At 52.8% G+C, this 23331-nt stretch overlaps 1 protein-coding gene across 1 annotated transcript in view; it reads left to right on the top strand.

The window, feature by feature from the left end:
- The first annotated feature begins 555 nt into the window (after positions 1 to 555).
- The window catches only part of LOC141975335 (adhesion G protein-coupled receptor E3-like), a 42697-nt gene continuing 19921 nt past the window's right edge, over positions 556 to 23331 (top strand). Inside the window, exons 1-5 of the mRNA XM_074935622.1 lie at positions 556 to 676; positions 15093 to 15149; positions 17813 to 17950; positions 18616 to 18771; positions 20892 to 20984. Coding sequence (XP_074791723.1) covers positions 556 to 676; positions 15093 to 15149; positions 17813 to 17950; positions 18616 to 18771; positions 20892 to 20984 — 565 coding nt within the window. The remainder of the gene's footprint in view (positions 677 to 15092; positions 15150 to 17812; positions 17951 to 18615; positions 18772 to 20891; positions 20985 to 23331) is intronic.

The following is a 23331-nucleotide window of genomic DNA, read 5'->3' as shown; positions in this document are numbered from 1 at the left end:
CCCTTGGTGCACATGGGCACCAATTGATCACAGTCCTCTTTATAACAACCTTTTGCATATTTGCAGATTGTTATCATGTCCCCCCTGTGCCATCTCTTCTCTGAACAAAACATGCCCAATTCTTTCAACCTTTCCTCACAGGTCATTGTTTCTAAACCTCTGATCATCAGGGCCACCCGGGGGGCCGGGGGGGCAGGGAGGCAAGTGGGGCAATTTGCCCCAGTCCCCCAGGCCCCACAGAATACTATAGTATTGTATTATCTGTTGCTCTCCTCTGAACTCTATACAATTTGTCCTCATCCTTCCTGAAGCGCAGCACCCAGGCCTGGACACGGTTCTCCCATGCCCAGTAGAGGAGAACAGTCACCTCCCATCTCTGACCCACCCCACTCCTGGTCAAGGTGATCCAGGTGCAGCGGGAGCCGGAGAGTGCTGCCATCACGGCCACGAACATGGCCCACCAGTCCCAGCAGGCGTCGAGCCTGGAGACCAAGGAGCCCTAGGATAGCCTCCGGGCCCTGATGCTGGGGGAGCCAGGGAGGCTTGGTGGTGGAGATGGCCTTCCCCGTCCATGCCACCGCGCCCCACGCTGCCCCCTTCTATGGCATCAAGAAGATCAGCATCATGGCCAAGCCCTGCAGGGAGAAGACAGGCCCGGGCAGCAGAGCCTCGCCAGGTAGGGCCCAGCACAGGCCTTGGGGGGGTGGTGCCCCATGGCCTTCCTCCCGCATCAGGCTAGGGAGCTCCCTGCCCCCTGGTCAGTTCTGGGGTGGGGATAATTGAGGGACAGATCTAATTGGAGGGGAAAGGCCTCATGTCCATGACCTCCATGACATAATTGTAGCCTTAACCATGAGAAAATTCCTCCCCCAGAATATATTGGGCAGTGTCCTTTGCCTCAGTTTCTCCCCTGGCGGTGTGAAAGTCCAACAAATTCTCCTTTAAACCTGCCTTTGCCCTTTCCCTCCCCTGCACCCCACTCACAAAAACTTCCACTTTTAAAAGGATCCCTTTTTGCCTCTCACTGCGTCTTGCACTTTGCTGTTTAGCCGTGGTGGCACTTTTTTGTTTCTCTTACTATGTTTTTTAATTTGGGGTCTGGGTTTAAATTGAGCCTCTATTAAAGTGTCTTTAAAAAGTTTCCTTGCAACTTGTAGAGAGTTCACTTTCAGCGCTGTACCTTTTAATGTCTCTTTGACTAACTTCCTCATTTTTGTGTACTTCCCCTTTCTGAAATTAAATGCTCCCGTGCTGGGTTCCTGTGGCGTTCCCCCCACCCAGGGGTGGTAAATTTAATTATATTATGGTCACTATTACCAGCGGTTCCGCTATATTCACCCCTTGGACCAGATCCAGTGCTCCACCTAGGACTAAATCAAGAATTGCATCTCCTCTTGTGGGTCGCAGGACTAGCTGCTCCAAGAAACAGTCATTTAAGGTGTCCAGAAACTTTATCTCTGCATCCAGTCCTGAGGTGACCTGTACCCAGCCAATCTGGGGTAGTTGAAATCCCCCGTTATTACTGAGGTTTTTATTGTTATAGCCTCTCGAATCTCCCTGAGCGTTTCACAGTCACAATCACCAGCCTGGTCAGGTGGTCAGTAGTACCCCCCCACTGCTATGTTACAATTCGAGCATGGAATTACTATCCATAGAGATTCCATCATACAGTTTGGTTCATTTTAGATTTTTACTTCATTTGACTCAATGCTTTCTACTGCCACTCCCCCAGCAGCGTGACCTGTTCTGTCCTTCCGATATATTTTGTACCCTGCTATTACTGTGTCCCATTGATTATCCTCATTCCACCAACTTTCTGTGATGCCCATTATATCCATATCCTCATTTAATATGACACACTCTAGTTCGCCTATCTTATTATTTAGACTTCTAGCATTGGTGTATAAGTACTTTTAAAACCTGTCACTTTTTAGCTGTCTGCCATTACATGATCTAATTGAATGGGACTCTTTTTCATTTGTCTGTTTCTCATCAGATCCTACCTGTATTTTAGCATCTTCCATCTTCACATGTTGGCTTTCCCTCAGCCCTTAGTTTAAAAAGTGCTCTATGACCTCTTTAATTTTAAGTGCCAGCCATCTGGTTCCATTTTGGTTTACATGGAGCCCATCCTTCCTGTAGACTCCCCCTTTCCCAAAAGGTTCCCCAGTTCCGAATAAATCTAACCCTCTCCTCACTACACCATCATTTCATCCATGCATTGAGACCCTGCACTTCTGCCTGTCTAACTGGCCATACGCATGGAACCCTAACCCTAACCCGAGACTTCAATCTCTTACCTAGCAGCCTAAATTTTGCCTCCAGGATCTCTCTCCCATCCTTTCCTACGTCACTGGTACCTACATGTATCACGACCACCTGCTCCTCTCCAGCACGACACATACGTCTGTCTAGATGTCTTGAGAGATCTGCAACCTTCGCACCAGACAAGCAAGTCACCATGGGGTTCTCCCAGTCATCGCAAACCCAGCTGTCTATGTTTCTAATGATTGAATCCCCCTTTACCATTGCCTATCTCTTATCAATAACTGGAGTTCCCTCCCCTGGAGAGGTATCTTCAGTGTGAGAGGATACCATGGCATCCTCTGGAAGGAGGGTCCCAACTATGGGATTGTTTCCCTCTGCTCCACTTCGATGTTCTCCTTCCCTGAGCCTTTCATCCTCCTCAATAGCACAGAGGCTGTTGGACCGGAGGTGGGACCGTTCTGCCATGTCCCAGGAATCCTCCAGCAGCCTAAGGACCCCACTAAATGGATGGTTGCATACAAACTGCTAAGATGCTTGCCAGACCCAAGTGACTATTTTCCCAAGACCAATGTAGACGTCTCATCCCTTTGCTTTGTTTCCATCCCCCAGCTGCTCAGGAGCCAGCTATAGCATTTATGCAGGTTTGAAACTGTTGGTAAATTTCAGGCTGAAATGTAATTTACCAGCTGAGGCCCCCATTCTCTGCTGTGCCCTTTCTGGGAAGGGGGCCCTCGGGGAATCTCATTGGCAGATACTACACCAGCCTTGTTGGGGGCTGGAGCAGCCGGGGGGCGGAGGACGGGGGCTGATTTAAACCTCAATGACTGATAATGGTCGCTACAGTCCATCCCTGCCCTGCCTCCTATGCTGGAGCTGGAGGAGAGGCTGGCTCAGGGGCTACCTACGATGACCCCACCCTACTGGGGCCTCCCCTCCCTCGGGGACATGCAGTCAGTGTCCGTACACAGGGAGCTGAGGGGCTCAGGGGCTCAGACCGCAGGGCATATAGCAAATATCATGGTTCCTATTCCCTGTTCACTCTCACTGGCTGTAACAGCAACTGTGCCCAGAAACCTTATGGATGGAGGCCAGGCGTCCACAAATGTCACTGGCTGATTGGAGGCCGGGTGCTCAAAACCTGATTGATGGGAGAAGTGGGTTCACCCAAGCCTGATTGTGGGGGTGGGACCATCTAAAATCTTCTCTGTTCAGGGCTGCTTTTCTGCCAGACTGTCTCCTCCAGCAGAGAAGAACTCATGCAACTGCTGGATAAAGCATTCTCCATCAACAGCTCTTCTTCTCCCGCTCCCTCCCCTGCAACCTCCAGCGAAACATGAAAAAGACTTTGGAAATGAAACGCAAAAAGAAGGGAAATAAAAAGTTCAGCCAGCTACCAGCACATGCCCGCAACTTCTCCACTCCAGGCAGGCTGCACTGTTACCCTGACTACTGCGCCACCCCCTGCAAGCTTAGCGCTGCCCCCCCGCCCCCCAGGAACGCCAGCCTTTCGTCAGCCATGTGCACTCAGCCCTTCGCCAAATGACTCTGCCAACAAAACCAGCTACGGCCCCAAACAGCCACAGCCATGAGAGCTGGGGGAGAACTGAGCTGGGCAGGGGAGCAGAGTTCAGGTCGCAGGGCGCAGTCTGTGGCGTGCGGGGATGTGTAACTCAGCCAGGGGTAAGCAGGGAGCCTCACGAGCTCTTGGTGTCTGGGATTTGGCTTGGTAGTCTGGTTCCAGCAGCCTCCGCCCTGAGTCTGAGCTCAGTTTCCTCAGGGTAGACGGAGGGTCTTTTCTGACGAGCGTCCTCATTTTTAATAAACGCCCCATTTCTAATCCCTGGGCTCATTCTGGGCACGACTCCACCCCAGAGCAGGTGGCAGTTCATAATATAAAGCTGGATCCTCAGCTGGTGTAAATGGGTGTGTGGACTCCTTTGGACCGAGGCCGATTTACACCAGTTGGGGATCTGGGAATATCTGTAGTTCTACACTGGTAACTTGTGTTTGTGAATCTAACCCTTAAGGGTGCCTAGGGATGTGTTGTTCTCAAGTTGACAGAGGAGGAAAGAAGGCAGGTGAACCATACCACACTGCTCAGCACAATCCAGACAGGACAGAGCTCGTCACCAGGAAACATCTGAGAAAGGGGAAGTCACTGAGCAGAAACTTTATATGGGCAAAACCCACCTGTGTGCAGTGTTTTTTCTCAGTGGAAGGTTGATCTATTTGGAGGAAGCATGTTTATGACACGGATTGGACCAGAGCTGTTCCTCTAGGTGCGAGCCACAAGAAAAGGGAACCTGGTAAGATCCACACATGAGAGTGATCATAGGGGGAGGAGCTTGAGCGTATTTCTCTGCCTCTCTTCACCTTGAGCTCACAGACAACAGGATGGGAGGACTGGAGAGCCCCAAGTCCTGATGTTCTGTCTGCATCTCCAGGACGACAGCTGCAGACAAGAGCTACAATTACACCTGTGACTTGGACAACACCATCTCACGCATAAGTGTGATCTGGATAAAGATCTGTTCTTTTGTTTGTTTTCTGTTAAGAAGAACTACGTCTCAGAAAATGACTTAAGCATTACAACTGCACCACCTTAGAAGACTACCTACAGCAGTAAGTGCAGGGGGAGCGATAGCTCAGTGATTTGAGCATTGGCCTGCTAAATCCAGCATTGTGAGTTCAATCCTTGAGGGGGCCATTTAGGGATCTGGGGCAAAAATTGAGGATTGCTCCTGCTTTGAGCAGGGGGTTGGACTTGATGATCTCCTAAGGTCCCTTCTAACCCTGATATTCTATGATTCTAATCCCAGGACACTGACAACTCCAACCATTATGTTGGCAACCAACCACTCAATATGGGCACCTCTTAAGTTTCACTGAATGCAGGATTTAAAAGGTTGTGACCAGATACTTCACACCAGTTAATTTTAATGAGGGGGATGGAACACTGGCCAGAACAGGGAAATAACAGATAAGTTAACAGATTAAGAATATTTAACTAAGTTAGATCTATGCAACTCGGCAGGGCCTGATGAAATTCACCCTAGAGTACTTAAGAAACTAGCTGAAGCAATTCCGAACCATTAGCGATTATCTTCCAGAACTCATGGAGGATGGGTGAGGTTCACAACAAGGGCACACTTTAAAAAAACGTAAAAAGGAGCTCTTAGAGAAGAATAGACCAGACAGCCTAACTTCAATACCCAGAAAGATAGTGGAACAAATGATTGAACGACCAATTTATTAAAACCTAGAGGATAATAGGTGATAAGTAATAACCAACATGGATTTGTCAAGAACAAGTCAGGCCAAACAAACTTAATTGCCTTCTTTGATTGGGTACCCAGTCTAGTGGATGGGGGGAAGCGGTGGACGTGATGTATCCTGAATTTAGTAAGTCTTTTGACACAGTCCCACATGACATTAAGGCAATATGGACTAGATGAAATTACCAGAAGGAGGGTGCAAAGCTACTTGGAAGTCCTTACTCACAGGGTAGGTATTGGGACTCACTGGCTCGGCAGCAACACTGCAGAAAAGAGTGCAAGGTTTCTGGTGAACCACTAATGGAATGTGAGTCTACAGTGTGATGCTGTTGACAAAAGGCAAATGTCATTCTAGAATGTATTAACAGGAGTGGGGTGGGTCAGAGATGGGAGGTGACTGTTCTCCTCTACTCGGCGAGAACCGTGTCCAGGTTTGGGTGCTGCACTTCAAGAAGGAGGAGGACAAATTGTAGAGTCCAGAGTAGAGCAACAGAAATGATCAGAGGTTTAGAAAAAATGACCTGTGAAGAAAGGTTGAAAGAATTGGGCATGTTTTGTTCAGAGAAGAGATGGCACAGGGGGGGCATGATAATAATCTGCAAATATGCAAAAGGTTGTTATAAAGAGGACTGTGATCAATTGGTGCCCATGTGCACCAAGGGTAGGACAAGAAGGAATTGCCTTAATTAGCAGCAAGGGAGAGTTAGGTTAGATATTAGAAAAAAACTTTCTAACTCTAAGGATGGTTCAGCACAGGAACAGGTGACCTAGGGAGGTTGTGGAATCCCTGTTATTGGGGGGTTTTAAGAACAGGTTGGACAAACACCTGCTCGGGATGTTCTAGATGCACTTGGTCCTGCCTCAGCGCATGGGGGTGGATTGTTCGACCTCCTGAGGTCCCTTGCAACTCCACATTTCTGTGTGAAGATTGTGTGAAGTGATGCTAGGTCCTCTGCACTGTGGTCAGTATCCCCCATAGGTACTCAGCAAGGTGAATGATTATGGGGCTGGGAGAAGTGGTCGGGCAGAAGGAAGGAGAGCAGGGCATGCTGAGAAGACAGTGCTCTCATGTGTGCAGTACTGTTGGTTGATACGATATAATGCAACAGGACACGAGTCGACTTGGCTTCCTGTCTAAGTTCTTGAAGATAAGGAGGTTGCAAAGCTCAGAATCCTCAGAACTCGACCTGCCCTGACAGCGCCTGAGCCACCATGGGAACCCGAGGTGACGTGTTTCCATTGGGTGAGTGGAACAAAGTCCATGGGCTGAACTCGGGTGGGCCTAGGAGAGTCCAGAGGGGCCCACGGGTCTGTCTGCAGTGGGGCTGGAAGGTGACTGTTCCAGCTCGAGAAGACACAGTCGCGCTAGCTCTCATCTAGCTAGAACTAGAAGTGTTGCCGTGGGGGCAGGAGGGGCTGGCCGGCCTGAGTGCGTACCTGTGGTCTTGGATGGGATCGTAGTCGGGGCAGGGAGCCTCTCCTGTTGCTTGCCCAAGCGTGGCCACGCTTCCATTTTTGGCATGCCAACTAGGTCAGAGGAAGCCCGGGTATGTCTCCTTGAGCTAGAATTTACACCTAGGTGTAATGCGCAATTTCCTCTGCTCCCTCCAATGCTCATGTTACACCAATTGAGACTCCATCCAGATTCACTGAAACACCCTTAGATTTACCTGGCCAGATTCCTGGGGCTGGCTGAGATGGGCTCATCTGAGATGGGCTCACTATGAGACCAGAGCATGGAGGGGTCCCAGATGGCTTTCCACCTCTTTCACAGATACTGAATCCCAGGGGATAACTGCGGATCAGTCTGGTCCCTGGAAGCAGAGCAGCCCAAAGCCTTCCCTGATTCATCCTCAACTCTCTGTAGTCCCAAGGAACCATTCCAGCAGCTAGCAATACCCAGAGTGTAGGACTACATTGGCCATACCGCTCACCTCTGGGAATGCCCACTGTGCCTGGGGGTTGTAACATAGAGTCATTACACAAGGGGAATTTCCAGGTAGCTGGTTGAACCAGCTTTCTGTCGTGGCACAGAGCTGGGGTTCCGAAATATTACTACAGGAATAATAGTTCTTAATGAAAGAATTGACTTCATTGGATTTATACCAGAATCACAGTGGGGTAAATAAGCAAAGTTTGGGCCATAGACCTGGGCCAGGAGACACCATCTCTCTCTCTCTCTTTCTCTGTTGCTTGTTTCTGTGTATAACATTTTTAAAACACTTATTTTTTTATTTCTCTCAAGTATTTCTCCTCCTCATCCTGTTCCCCTCTCTACCACCAGGGAGCACTCAAGTGTCATTCGTTAAGTTCCCAGGCTGGCAGAACATAAGGCTGTATGCGTTACCTAGGGAGGTGGTGGAATCTCCTTCCTTAGAAATTTTTAAGGTCAGGCTTGACAAAGCCCTGGCTGGGATGATTTAATTGGGGATTGGTCCTGCTTTGAGCAGGGGGTTGGACTAGATGACCTCCTGAGGTTCCTTCCAACCCTGATATTCTATGATTCTACGTGCCGCGTTTGTGCCCATCATGAAAGTCCCACACAGAATGTGTCTCTGCCATGAAGCTGACACAGGCTTGGCAGCTCTCAAAGTGGTTATCACCCTGTAAGGAGGGGCGGGGTCATTGGATCTGGGTCCTTAGGACTAGCTGAATTGTTTAGGTGGTGGTTAAATCTATTTCTGAAGTGTTCACCCATATATGCCAGGCTAATATATCACATGATCAATAGGTATGATTCACATTACATATATTAATATGGATAGTATGTGCTTAATGCATATAACATTCTCGTGTATATACACTTCTAGCAGTTACATGGACTGGAATGGTGGCCTGTGGTGGTTAGGTCTTGTCCACCTTTGCTAAGTATCCCATGATATCTCGCATTAGCCAGGAAACCTGTCAGGATCAGCACATATGTAGTAACAGGCAGGGAGTTACTCTCATTGGAAAGTCCCAAAAATAAGGACAATATATACGGGACAAGCCTAGGAGGTGCATCACGCTCTTGGTACCTGGAATTCCTGAGTCCAGAACAAAGAGCCAAGGGGTACCGTATGGTACCAGAAAAACAAGGTAGAAAGATGCTGGGTTGAGACTAGCCTCAGAGGAGGCATACAGTACCTCTTTCCTTGTAAACAGGTTGAGTATAAAAGGGACAGCTTTAGGGGTCTGACTTTGGATGCCAGCCTTCTTAGTCAGGTGAATTCAGCACTGCTGCAGGAGACGGGTTCCCAGAAATTGGAGTTGTATTGAACCTTTGTTCCTGTAATATGCTGGTGGCGGGTGGGGGGACCCAGAGGCAGAGGATGACTCGGAGGTCAGAGAGCCATGCAGCCTGGGGCACTTTTCTGCCCCAGAGGAGGCTAGCCAGTCACATCTGTCGGATGTTGGCGAAGCATAAACAGGAGAGGTGGCCCCGGTAAGTGGATTTAATTTTGGGACTCGCTGAAACGAGTTGTTGGGGGAAGGATGGTTGCAGAAAGCAGGCTTGTCTCCCCTACATGCCTAGTCTGAGCAGTGGAACAGGCTGTTGATTGACTCCCTCACTTCACGGGAATCTCCCTGAGAGATCTCCAGGAAACTCTCGTGGAGATGCTGGGCAATCCGCTGACACAGGTTCTTCAGCAGAGCTGCTTTGTTTCTTGCCCTACTAATGGTAACTTTCCTGTGCCACTGAGCCGTCATGTGGCTGGGGGGGACCATAGCTGCGCACAGGTGAGCCGCATAGGGGCCAGGTTGGAAGGCACAGTGTTGGGGAAGACCCTCCCTTGATTCCCTGCCCCTGTGGCTACTCACCATTTTGGAGGTCTTGTGGCTCACATGTGCTTGCCTGGGGTCAGCCAGTTAGTGACAAGTGTGTGAGTACTGGCTGTGTCTTAAAGCACTAAATCAGTGTTCTCTCTGTTGCAAACAATACTGCTTCTCTAAACTACTGTGTTTCGTAGAATCATAGAATATCGGGGTTGGAAGCGACCTCAGGAGGTCATCTAGTCCAAACCCCTGCTCAAAGCAGGCCCAATCCCCAACTAAATCATCCCAGCCAGGGCTTCGTCAAGCTGGGCCTTAAAAACCGCAAAAGAAGGAGATTCCACCACCGCCCTAGGTAACCCGTTCCAGTGCTTCACCACCCTCTTAGTGAAATACTGTTTCCTAATATCCAACCTAAACCTCCCCCACTGCAACTTGAGACCATTACTCCTCATTCTGTCATCTGGTACCACTGAGAACAGTCTAGAGCCATCCTCTTTGGAACCCCGTTTCAGGTAGTTGAAAGCAGCTATCAAATCCTCCCTCATTCTTCTCTTCTGCAGACTAAACAATCCCAGTTTCCTCAGCCTCTCCTCATAAGTCATGTGTTCCAGACCCCTAATCATTTTTGTTGCCCTCTGCTGGACGTTTTCCAATTTTTCCACATCCTTCCTGTAGTGTGGGGCCCAATACTGGACACAGTACTCCAGGTGAGGCCTCACCAATGTCAAACAGAGGGGAATGATCATGTCCCTCGATCTGCTGGCTATGCCCCTACTTATACATCCCAAAATGCCATTGGCCTTCTTGGCAACAAGGGCACACTGTTGACTCATATCCAGCTTCTCGTCCACTGTAACCCCTAGGTCCTTTTCTGCAGGACTGCTGCCGAGCCATTCGGTCCCTAGTCTGTAGCAGTGCATTGGATTCTTCCCTCCTAAGTGCAGGACTCTGCACTTGTCCTTGTTGAACCTCAAATTTCTTTTGGCCCAATCCTCCAATTTGTCTAGGTCCTCTATATCCTATCCCTACCCTCCAGCGTATCTACCTCTCCCCCCAGCTTAGTGTCATCTGCAAACCTGCTGAGGGTGCAATCCACACCATCCTCCAGATCATTAATGAAGATATTGAATAAAACCAGCCCCAGGACCGACACCTGGGGCACTCCGCTTGATACCGGCTGCCAACTAGACATCAAGCCATTGATCACTACCCGTTGACAATCTAGCCAGCTTTCTATCCACCTTATAGTCCATTCATCCAATCCATACTACTTTAACTTGCTGGCAAGAATACTGTGGGAGACCGTATCAGAAGCTTTGCTAAAGTCAAGGAATAATACGTCCACTGCTTTCCCCTCATCCACAGAGCCATTTATCTCATCATAGAAGGCAATTAGGTTGGTCAGGCATGACTTGCCCTTGGTGAATCCATATTGACTGTTCCTGATCACCTTCCTCTCCTCCAAGTGCTTCTAAATGGATTCCTTGAGGACCTGCTCCATGATTTTGTTAGGGACTGAGGTGAGGCTGACCGGTCTGTAGTTCCCTGGGTTCTCTTTCTTCCCTTTTTTAAAGATGGGCACTACATTAGCCTTTTTCCAATCATCCAGGACCTCTCCTGATCGCCATGATTTTTCAAAGATAATGGCCAATGACTGCAATCACATCAGCCAACTCCCTCAGCACCCTTCGATGCATTAGATCTGGACCCATGGACTTGTGCACGTCCAGCTTTTCTAAATAGTCCTTAACCTGTTCTTTCGCCACTGAGGGCTGCTCACCTCCTCCCCATACTGCGCTGTCCAGTGCAGCAGTCTGCGAGTTGACCTTCTGTGAAGACCGAAGCAAAAAAAGCATTGAGTACTTCAGCTTTTTCCACATCATCTGTCACTAGGTTGCCTCCCACATTCAGTAAGGGTCCCACATTTTCCCTGACCTTCTTCTTGTTGATAGCATACCTGTAGAAACCCTTCTTATTACCCTTCATATGTCTTGCTAGCTACAACTCCAATTGTGCCTTGGCCTTCCTGATTATACCCCTGCATGATCCAGCAATATTTTTATACTCCTCTCTAGTCATCTGTCCAAATTTCCACTTCTTGTAAGCTTCCTTCTTGAGGTAAACTCCCCAAAGATTTCATTGTTAAGCCAAGCTGGTCGCCTGCCATATTTGCTATTCTTTCTGCACATCGGGATGGTTTGCTCCTGCACCCTCAATAAGGCTTCCTTAAAATACAACCAGCTCTCCTGGACTCCTTTCCCCCTCATATTAGCCTCCCAAGGGATCCTGCCCATCAGTTCCCTAAGGGAGTCCAAGTCTGCTTTTCTGAAGTCTAGGGTCTGTATTTTGATACTGTCCTTTCTTCCTTTTGTCAGGATCCTGAACTCAACCATCTCATGGTCACTGCTGCCTAGGTTGCCACCCACTTCTACTTCCCCTACCAATTCTTCCCTGTTTGTAAGCAGCAGGCCAAGAGTAGCACAGCCCCCAGTTGGTTCCTCCAGCACTTGTACCAGGAAGTTGTCTCCAACACTTTCCAAAAACTTCCTGGATTGTCTGTGCACTGCTTATTGCTCTCCCAGCAGATGTCAGGGGGATTGAAGGCCCCCATTAGAACCAGGGCCTGTGATCTGGAAACTTCCGTTAATTTTCCAAAGAAAGCCTCGTCCACCTCATCCCCCTGGTCCTGTGGTGTATAACACACGCCCACCACGACATCACCCTTGTTGCTCTTGCCTCTAAACTTAACCCAAAGACTCTCAACTGGAGTTTCTCCAGTTTCATACTGGAGCTCAGAGCAATCATACCGCTCTCTTACATACAGCGCAACTCCTCCACCTTTCCTCCCACACCTGTCCTTCCTGAACAGTTTATACCCATCCATGACAGTGCTCCAGTCATGTGAACTGCCCCACCAAGTTTCTGTTATTCCAGTCACATCATAGTTCCTTGATTGTGCCAGGACTTCCAGTTCTTCCTGCTTACTTCCCAGGATTCTTGCATTCGTGTACATGCACCTAAGATAACTAGCCAATTGCCCTATTTTCTCACTAAAAATCAGGAGGCTTCCCATCTTGTACCCTCCTCCTTGTGTTTCCTCCCGGTATCCCACTTCCCCACTTACCTCTGGCCTTAGGTCACCATCCCCCGGCAAATGTAATTTAAAGCCCTCCTCACTAGGTTAGCAAGCCTGCCTGCGAAGATTCTCTTCCCTCTCTTCATTAGGTGGATCCCATCTCTTCCTAGCAATCCTTCTTCCCAGAACAACATCCCATGGATGAAGAATCCAAAGCCCTCTCTCCGACACCACCTGCGTAACCACACATTCACCTCCACAATTCGACAGTCCCTATCTGGGCCTTTTCCTTCAACAGGGAGGATGGATTTGTCATAAATATAAAGGGACGGGTAATCACCTTTCTGTATACAGTGCTATAAAATCCCTCCTGGCCAGAGGCAAGGTCCTTTTACCTGTAAAGGGTTAAGAAGCTCAGGTAACCTGGCTGGCACCTGACCCAAAATGACCAATGAGGGGACAAGATATTTTCAAATCTGGAGCAATCTTCTCAAATCTCCCCGTCTGGTTGGCAGATGGATGACTCCGTCCCCATTAGGAGGGAGTCCCCGACCATCACCACCCGTCTCCTCCTCTTGGGAGTGGTGGTCATGGAACCCCCATCCCTAGGACAATGCATCCCATGCCTTCCGGCCGATGGGGTCTCCTTCTGATCCCTTCCCTCAGAGGGCTCTTCCAAATCCTTCTCCACAGTAGTACCTGTGCAGAGAGCCTGAAAACAGTTTCGCACCTCTATCTGCATTGGGGGTACATAGGTTCTCTTCTTTCTTCTTCTGGAGGTCACATGCTGCCAATATTCTTCCCTCTTCTGCACTGCACTGTCTCATGCTTCCAGCACCAAACATTGACTTCTATCCGGAAAATCTTCATATTCTCTGATGCAATGCAGAATTGATAATTGGTTCTCTAGTCCTTTAAGCTTCTCTTCCAATATGCAGACCAGCTTGCACTTCATACAGACGAAGTCGCTTCTGTCCTCTGGGAGAAAGACAAACATGGCACATTCTGAGCAGGTCACAACAGCTGATCGCTCACTATCCATGTCTTCCTTATAAGAGGCTCCTCAGATGTTGTATGTACTGCTCAGAGGAGCCTGAAAGGCTAAAACACTCTGTGCGAACTCCAGGCAAACTCCCTCTGCCTGTCCTCGGTTCGCTGCTCACTCATGTCGCTGCTGGCTGCCTTTTTATAAGGCTGCTGGCTCGAACCAGCTGGCCCGGCTCAAAGCCTTCCCTCCAATCAACCACTCAAGGCCCACCTGGAACAAAGCACACCCAATTCACACTTTTCAGTCAAACACCCACACGGTCAAACAGTCACACTATTCAAACAAACAAGCGCACGGTCAAACAAATGGTCACAGCAGACAGACACTCGAATATTCACCCCACCAGCTCACAACACAGCCCCCCTAATGCAGTACTCACCTTAGCTCCTCTCGGAGGGTTCCCAAGCAAACTCCCTCTGTTTGCCTGTCCTCTGTTCCGTGGTTCTTCACACCAGTGTGTGGTTAAAGACTAAGAGCAACAGGCTATAAATAAACACCAGCACGAGCGGGTGGATCCGGGGTGATACCTGAATGAAAAGCAGATCAAAAACAGCCTGTGTTGTCTTGTTGCCCCATACCCCCTTGGTGCTTCCCCTTTCCAAGTGGGTTTGTCCATTGCATGGATGCACTGGGTGACCTTGGGTAAGTCATTACCCCTCGCTGTGCCTCAGTTTGCCCATCTGTAAAGTGGAGAGAATGCTCTTCCCTTTGCCTATTGCCATGAGCCTTTTGGGTCACAGACTGGCTCACTGTGTGTCTGTGCAGCACCGGGTGTGATGTGGCCCTGATCTCGGTCGGCTCTGTGCAGCACCTGGCACAATGGGGCCCTGATTTTGGTGGGCTCTGGACGCCTCCTGGCACAATGGGCCGGGCCAGATTTCCGATTAGGCACAGGAGGCACGTGCCTAGGGGCGCCGGCATTGTATGGGGTGCCTAAAAATTCAAAGTTTTTTCCTCCCAGGTCCCAGCAGGGGGCAGGGCAGGCTGAGGGGGAGACAGCCCCACGCAGCCCTGCTGCTGGAGCGATCCTCGCTCCGCCCGGCAGACAGCGTCACCTCCCAGGGGGGCCAGTGAGTGTGGGCCGGGGGCCAGGGCTTGGGAGAGTGGGTCTCTGGGGGAGTTCATGGGGCAGCTCTGGGCAGAGGGGGTGCGGGGCACTGGGCAGTGGGCAAGGGGGTGCTGGGAGGAAGGGCACCTAAAAGTTAAAAGTGGTGGGGTTCCCCTGCCACCCGTGGCAGTTAAGAGCTTCCCGGCAGCAGGGGTACCCTGCCGCTCCTGGCCGCCTCCAGACAGCGGGGACCCCGGAGCTCCAAGCCGGGGGGCGGGGAACACCACTGAGACCCTACACCTAGGGGCGCCCTAAGTATAAATCCAGCCCTGACAATGGGGGCTCCTGGTCTTTGTTGCCAATACACACAATAAAAGACCCAGTTGCCCTGGCCCAAAGTCCAGTTCCCAACTGGAACCAGTTAAAAATATTAACAGGGATCCCAGCTGGGGCTGATTTCCCAGAGCACCAGGTGTCTGCATTTTTAATTCCACCATTGTCAGGGCACTGACTGGCCCTTGGCCCAGGATTGGCAGGACTGGGGCGGCTGGGGGGGCGGGTGCAGCTGAGTGGTGGTTATCATCTGCCCATGGTGCCTTACCCTGTCTCTTTGCCTTCCAGGGCTCTGCATCGCCCTGTGCCTGTGGGGCACCATGGCCCAGAATAATGGCGTACAAGGTAAGGCCGACTCCTCCTGGCTAACCTTCCCGAGCGCTCCCATCTGCCCGGGGTCTCTGGCCTCCACCCCCTCCGGTCCCTTTCCCTTGTGGAAGGAGAGCAGAGTCAGGGGTCTGGTGAGCTAGGAGCAGCCCCTTGGCGTGGGCGTCTTCGGGTGGGTTTATAGAGCACGGTGGGTACGTGCAGGGGAGAGGAGAAGGCGCCCTGTGTAGCCCTCACCTTCCCATCCCAGCCCCGTGGCCAGCAGAGAATAGACACTGGGGCCCAGGGCTCTACACTGGGGGCTGGAGTGAGGGGCAGATCCCCATTGTAGCCGAGGGCCATGTTATTGACCAGCCCAAATCAAAGCCCCTGTTGGCTCAGATGTTAGAAGTGCCATTTGTACGTGCCCCCCTCCCTCTAAAATCAGGCTGAATTGAAACCTGGAATCCATGTGCCCAGCTGAGGGTGGCGTCTGGGATCAGGACTCTGCGCCCGAGCCCAGCTCTGCTGCGAATCCCAAGATGGGATTTGGGCAAATTCCCATTGACCCACTGGGGTCCCCCGGTGCTGCACCCACCCTGCTCCTTCTGCTCCCATCCCAAGCCCTGCAGCTGGCTAAGCTGCACTGGGATCCTTCTCCTTACGCTGGCCAGAGGGACGGATCCCAGTGGAGCCCCCAAACACCGGGCAGCTAAAGGATCCAGGAGCGCCCCCCGTAGGCCGGTCACAATCTGGGTCATGGGAAGCAGCTCAGGATCCAGACTAGCCTCGCACCTGATTCCGCTCTCATTCAATCCAGAGCAGAGTCGGGCAGGAATTTCCCAAGGAACCATTTTTTGCCAGAAAATGCCAATTTGGTTCGGAGGAATGTTTGGTTTTACTCGGGGGGAAAAATTGCACTGGGGGAGAGATGAAAAGGGAAGAAGGAGGATCCTGGGAACTACAGGCCAGTCAGCCTCACCTCAGTCCCCGGAAAAATCATGGAGCAGGTCCTCAAGGAATCAATTCTGAAGCACTTACATGAGAGGAAAGTGATCAGGAACAGTCAGCATGGATTCACCAAGGGAAGGTCATGCCTGACTAATCTAATCGCCTTCTATGATGAGATTACTGGTTCTGTGGATGAAGGGAAAGCAGTGGATGTATTGTTTCTTGACTTTAGCAAAGCTTTTGACACTGTCTCCCACAGTATTCTTGTCAGCAAGTTAAAGAAGTATGGGCTGGATGAATGTACTATAAGGTGGGTAGAAAGTTGGCTAGATTGTCGGGCTCAACGGGTAGTGATCAATGGCTCCATGTCTAATTGGCAGCCGGTGTCAAGTGGAGTGCCCCAGGGGTCGGTCCTGGGGCCGGTTTTGTTCAATATCTTCATAAATGATCTGGAGGATGGTGTGGATTGCACTCTTAGCAAATTTGCGGATGATACTAAACTGGGAGGAGTGGTAGACACGTTGGAGGGCAGAGATAGGATACAGAGGGACCTAGACAAATTGGAGGATTGGGCCAAAAGAAACCTGATGAGGTTCAATAAGGATAAGTGCAGCGTCCTGCACTTAGGACGGAAGAATCCCATGTACTGCTACAGACTAGGGACCAAATGGCTAGGCAGCAGTTCTGCGGAAAAGGACCTAGGGGTGACAGTGGACGAGAAGCTGGATATGAGTCAGCAGTGTGCCCTTGTTGCCAAGAAGGCCAATGGCATTTTGGGATGTATAAGTAGGGGCATAGCGAGCAGATCGAGGGACGTGATCGTTCCCCTCTATTCGACATTGGTGAGGCCTCATCTGGAGTACTGTGTCCAGTTTTGGCCCCCACACTACAAGAAGGATGTGGATGAATTGGAGAGAGTCCAGCGAAGGGCAACAAAAATGATTAGGGGTCTGGAACACATGACTTATGAGGAGAGGCTGAGGGAACTGGGATTGTTTAGTCTGCAGAAGAGAAGAATGAGGGAGGATTTGATAGCTGCTTTCAACTACCTGAAAGGGGGTTCCAAAGAGGATGGATCTAGACTGTTCTCAGTGGTAGCAGATGACAGAACAAGGAGTAATGGTCTCAAGTTGCAGTGGGGGAGGTTTAGGTTGGATATTAGGAAAAACTTTTTCACTAGGAGGGTGGTGAAACACTGGAATGCGTTACCCAGGGAGGTGGTAGAATCTCCTTCCTTAGAAGTTTTTAAGGTCAGGCTTGACAAAGCCCTGGCTGGGATGATTTAATTGGGGATTGGTCCTGCTTTGAGCAGGGGGTTGGACTAGATGACCTCCTGAGGTCCCTTCCAACCCTGATATTCTATGATTCTATGAAATAATTTTCAAAACGAAAAATTCCCGTTTTCCGGTTCGAAGCGAGGTTTGGGTTTGAAATTGACGCTAATCAGAGTAACGACGACAGCAACAAAAAGGAGACAAATTGGGTGACATTGAAAACGTTTCACTTGAACCGACGCCCCGCTCCGGTGGCTCTGCCTGTCTGTGCCGGGGGCACCCCTGGGGAGCCAAGGCCTCCTGTGCAGCCGAGGGCAGCTTGTTGCCAGGCGGTGGATGGCGTCGCAGCTGTTTGCCAGGTGCCCAGGGACGAAAATCAGCGAATGGGGCGTGTGAAAGGAGTCGATCCCACTGTGGGGAGGGCGGGGGGGCCGCTCTGCACTGGCTGACCCTGCCCAGCTGTTCCCGCCCCTGCAGGGACCACTGAGGACTGCAACAACCATATGCTCTGCCCACCATATGCGAAGTGTGTGAACAACACCCACTGCACCTGCCTGGATGGGTACCGGTCAGAAAAGAATCGCTTCTTCACCAACATAACGGAGATCTGTGACGGTAACGGGGCTCCCACGTTGTCCTGCAGGGCTGGGACAGAGCAGGGCATTAAGGGCCGGAGCCACCAACTCCATTGACTCCAGGGCCTGTGGAGGGTGCTCAGCCCGGCTGGGGAATGAGTGGGGGCAGGAGAGAGGATCCTGGGGATCAAACCGGGGGCCTCCAGAGTGAGCAGCAGGAGCTGCAGCAGCAGGAGCCAGGAGTCTTAGGCTCTGTGAATTGGGCACAGGGTGGGGGCCCCACGGATCCCTGCCCAGAGGAGCAGAATGGAGCAGCCCTGGCTACCCTCTCACCCACACCCCGCAGGGATCCAAGGAGGGAGGGGGCAGAGGACAGGCAGCTTGTCATTCCCCAACCCCAAAACACAGGGAGCCTGAGCCCCAGGGGGACGTCTCCCCACCCTCCCCTCACATGGGAGATCTGGGTGTTTGTGGGGCCGAACTCCGCCCCTCTGCCCCTGTACCTGGGACTGGAGGCTTGGGGGGGTTATTTCCGAAATTCCAGCTGCAGAAATGGGTAACTGAGAATCAGGGCCTTAATAACTAACCGCTCAGGGCCCCGGAAGCCTGGGTCCCGTCACCCTGCTCAATGCCGGGGGCTGGAGGGGGGATACGGGGAATGTCTCCCTGCCAGGACTGTACAGAGCGTCCCCTCTTGCATTACAGATATTGACGAGTGTCTGTGGACGAGTCCGGCAGACTGTGGGTCCAACACAATCTGCAGCAACACGGCTGGGTCTTACTTCTGCACCTGCCGCAGTGGCTACGAGCCCAGCTCTGGGAAAACCAAATTCATGAACGCGAGTGAGAACACCTGCCAGGGTGAGCTCTCCCCTGGCCCCCACCTGCTGAGACCCCCCCTCACACACACAAATGCTCGTTCCAGGCCTGGCGCTGCACCGGGGCTGCTGCTGGCTGTGGCAGTGGCCCGAGGGTGTCAGCGAGGCTGTGAAGAGACGTGGCCCTCACCTGCTCCCGCAGAGCATGGGGCCGGGCTCACCCCTGTGCCCAGCATTTGGACAGGGAATAAACCCTCGGGGTTAGAAACAGACCCACGGAGCAAACTCCTTGTGCTGCAGAGATGCGCTGGAGAGAGGGGAGGGGACCCTACTGGCCCCGGCACGCAGCATCTGAGCGGCTAGTGTCCCCCCAAGCCTCGGAAGTGGCCCCGGGAACAGCTCTGGGAATTGGGCTAAAGCGTTCTTGAATTCACCCCCAGTCCCCTATTGCTTGAGCTTCCGCTGGGGGCAGGCAGCCATGCTCTCCTCTGGCCTCTAGGGGGTGCAGCTGCTAGTTCGAGGGACCCCAAGTTCCCTGCATGGGCAGCGCTGTGAGGGGGCATGCGCTTAGACTGGCATTGCCAGCCCAGCCCCGGGCTTCCCTGAGACACCCTGGCTTCCAGCGGCATGGCTCGGGGACACACGGGCTGGTCAGCTCCGCGTCGCTCCCCTAGGGCAGGGAGTTTGCCCAGGGCACAGACCGAGAGGTCTTTCTGGGCTCGCAGTCCAGTGGATTCGGAGACCCCTCTGCACTGGTGAAGCTGGTGCATACACCAATGCAAGTCCCGTGGCAGGGGATACCCACATGCTGGTGTCTCCACCGGGGGACGCTGGAACTTCCAGCTGCTAAATCGCTTTGTGCTGGTCCCTGTCTGTGCTCCCTGAGCCCCCGAATCAGCAAAGCACATGCTTAGCTCCATCCCTGCACAGCTATGCACTTAATTCGGCTCCAGTGGATCTTAAATGCACAGCTGAGCTCGTGACGACAATCCCAGGCATTAAAAGAAAATCAGATTAGCTTAGAAAATCGCGAGCTTTAGAAAGACCAGTGAGCAAGGGGGCGGCCTGTGGATTAAACTGAATTGAAAAAGGGGGAAATTCAAAGCAGATACAAGGAAATACTCCTCCTCCACCCGGGGCAGCATTAGCCTCTGGAACTCACTGCTACCGGGGCATGGAGGCTGTGAATGTCGGGTTTTAAAGAGGGACTGGCTGTTTCCATGGGGAACGACAATGCCTGGAGCTGTGCTAGTTAATGGACAATAATTCTGGGGGGGAGGGAAAAGCTCCCACTTCAGGGCTTAAGACAACCTCCGACTATTAGAGACCAGGAGGAGACCTTCACGGGGGCAGATTATCCCCCAGCTGCTGCTGCAGGACTCTTGAACCTACCTCTATAGCACCTGTCGCAGACATGATACTGGGGTAGATGGGCCTTGGGGTTGACCGAGGCTGGCAATGCCTGTCTGTTCCTCTATGGTTGGAACCTGAGGGGGATTTCTGCCAAGTCCCAGTGTTCCCACCCCTCGGGCAACTCAGCTTCAAACATGGACTCCTAAATCTCCCCAAATCTTGGCCCCCCTGGGGCTTGGCCCATAGAGGCAACAGTGGCTGTTCTGGGGTCTGAAGGTCCCCTTCCCTCTGTTATGTTCACGGCATACACACACAGTTTGAAACACAGCATCACATCCTCTCCCTGGCAGCCTGCAGCTTACCACAGGGTTATTCTTAGAATCCAGAACCCTAGCACACGAGGACCCCAAACAGAGGGAGACAAAGCAGGCTGCTCCTGAAGGCAAACAGGCACAACTAACCCCACTATGCTCTAGGCTGGCTCTTTGGCAGACACACTGCTGGAAACCCCAGATCACCTGCTTGTCACCCGAGCCCCCGAGCATGCAAGAAGCTCCGGGAAAGCCCCTTGCAGATGTAAAGGGAGAGCTTGTGATGCTAACACTGTTTTCAACACACTATATTCTCCAGTGGCCGTTCCGCTGCCGGAGCTGCCTAGCGTGGCCGGAGCGTAGCTGAGAATCAGGCCTGTGATTGTTAAGCTCCCAGGGGCCCGGTCGCCTGGGTCCCATCACCCAGCTCCGTACAGATGGATGATACAGGAGCGTCTCCCTCCCAGGACCGTACAGAGCGTCCCCCCTTGTGCTGCAGCTATTGACGAGTGTCAGGGCCCGAGCCCGGCAGACTGCGGACCCCACGCAAACTGCACCAACGTGCCTGGGAGTTACTCCTGCAGCTGCACCGATGGCTACGAGCCCAGCTCTGGGAATGCCAGATTCACACACGCGAGGGAGAACACCTGCCAGGGTGAGCTCTCCCCTGGCCCCCACCACACCCTGCTCAGTCCCCTGCACCCCCCCACACACACCCCCGCGCTCGTTTCAGGCCTGGTGCTGCACCAGAGGCTGCTGCTGGCTGCTGCAAAGGCACCCGATCCACTCACCGGGGCTGTGATCAGCCGTGACCCTCAACTCCTGGGGCCAGGATCTCCCCTGCCTCGGTGTTTGGATTGGGAATAAACCCCTAGGTTTGCGGGGAGGCGCCGGGGAGACCGGTGGGGACCCTCGCTGTCCCCAGCACAGAGAATCCAGGCTGCTGGAGCCCCCTGAGCCTGGGAAGGGGCCTCGTGTATGGTGCACACACAGCCCAGTGCGCTCTGCCCCTATGGGCCCTGGGGAGCAGGGAATAGCCCCAGCGCAGGGCACCCCGCCCACGCCCCCAATCTGCCCCCTCCCTCACGGCTGGGAGCAGAGCCTTTTCCAGCTCCACACTGACAGGGAGCCCCCTGGATGGGAGGGTGTTTCCTAGGGGGCCATCATGCCCCCTTAGGCAGCCAGGGCGTCCTGACCGGAGAAGGGGCCGGGGGGTTCCAAGCCCTCGTTTGCGACATTCAGCCGGTAGTTAGAGCTTGTACCAAGTCCCAGCCGGCCGTTCCCATGGGAACTGCCCTTTTGTCACGGAGTGTGGGGGAGTCCAGGCCCTGCACCCCTCTTCCTGGGATTCACTGAGACTCTCAGCCAGCCAGTAAAACCGAAGGTTTATTGGACAACAGGAACACAGTCCAAAACAGAGCTTGTGGGTACACCCAGGACCCCTCAGTGAAGTCCTTCTGGGGGAGCAGGGAGCTTAGACCCCAGCCCTGGGGTTCCCTGTGTTCCTCCACCCAGCCCCAAACTGAAAACTAAACCCACCGAGCAGGTTCCCTGCTGCAGCCTCCCTCCACATTCCTGGGCAGAGGTGTTACCTCCCCCTCCCCCTCCTGGCTCAGGTGACAGGCTCTCAGGTCTCCCGTCCCCAGGGCACATTCCCAGGTCAACACTCCCCCCTCCCTGCTGCGTCACATCGTCACATCTCTCCCCCCTTCGAGACTGAACTGAGCGGGGTCACTGTGACCAGTGACCTGGGGAAGTTCGGGGCCCCCTCTCCGGGACAGCGCATCCGCTATCAGGTTGGCACTTCCCTTCACGTGGACCACGTCCATGTCGTAATCCTGCAGGAGCAGGCTCCACCTCAGGAGCTTGGCGTTGGCTCCTTTCATCTGGTGCAGCCAGGTCAGGGGAGAGTGGTCGGTGTAGACGGTGAAGTGTCGCCCGAAGAGATAGGGCTCTAGTTTCTTGAGGGCCCACACCATGGCCAGGCACTCCTTCTCGATGGCCGCGTAGTGTTGCTCCCGGGGTAGCAACTTCTTGCTCAGGTACACGATGGGGTGTCTCTCCCCCTTTTCATCCTCCTGCATTAGCACCGCCCCCAGTCCCGTGTCGGAGGCGTCGGTGAACACCACAAAGGGCTTGTCAAAGTCTGGGTTTGCTAGAACTGGGCCACTGACCAGAGCCTCCTTCAGCGCCCGGAAAGCCTCCTGGCACTGCTCGGTCCAGACCACCTTGTCTGGCTTCCCCTTCTTGCATAGCTCAGTGATGGGGGTGGCTATGGCGCTAAAGTGGGGCACAAATCTTCGGTAGTATCCTGCCATCCCAATAAAGGCTTGGACCTGCTTTTTGGTGTGGGGAGCGGGCCAGTCTCTGATCACCTCCACCTTGGCCGGTTCCGGCTTTAGGCGGCCGCTCCCCACCCGATGGCCCAGGTAAGATACTTCAGCCATCCCCACCTTGCACTTCTCCGCTTTGACAGTCAGCCCAGCCCCCTGGAGTCGGTCCAGCACTTGTCTAACCTGGGACACGTGGTCCTCCCAGGTCTGGCTAAAGACACAGATGTCGTCAATATACGCCACGGCAAAACTCTCCATCCCCCTCAGGAGCTGGTCCACCAGGCGCTGGAAGGTGGCCGGCGCTCCCTTGAGGCCGAAAGGCAGGGTCAGAAACTCATAGAGCCCCAGAGGGGTGATAAAGGCCGATTTCAGCCGGGCATCTGCATCCAGCGGCACTTGCCAGTAGCCCTTTGTAAGGTCCATGGTGGTAAGGTACCGAGCTCCTCCCAGCTTGTCTAGGAGCTCGTCCGGCCTGGGCATGGGGTAGGCATCCGATACAGTGATGGCATTGAGCTTCCGATAGTCCACACAGAACCGGACTGACCCATCCTTTTTGGGGACCAGCACCACCGGCGAGGCCCAAGGGCTGGCCGATGGCTGGATCAC

Source organism: Natator depressus, chromosome 20 (assembly GCF_965152275.1).
Source record: "Natator depressus isolate rNatDep1 chromosome 20, rNatDep2.hap1, whole genome shotgun sequence".
NCBI classification, from domain to species: Eukaryota; Metazoa; Chordata; order Testudines; family Cheloniidae; genus Natator; species Natator depressus.
The sequence above is the reverse complement of the archived record's forward strand: the minus strand, read 5'-3'. Positions and strand labels throughout refer to the sequence as shown.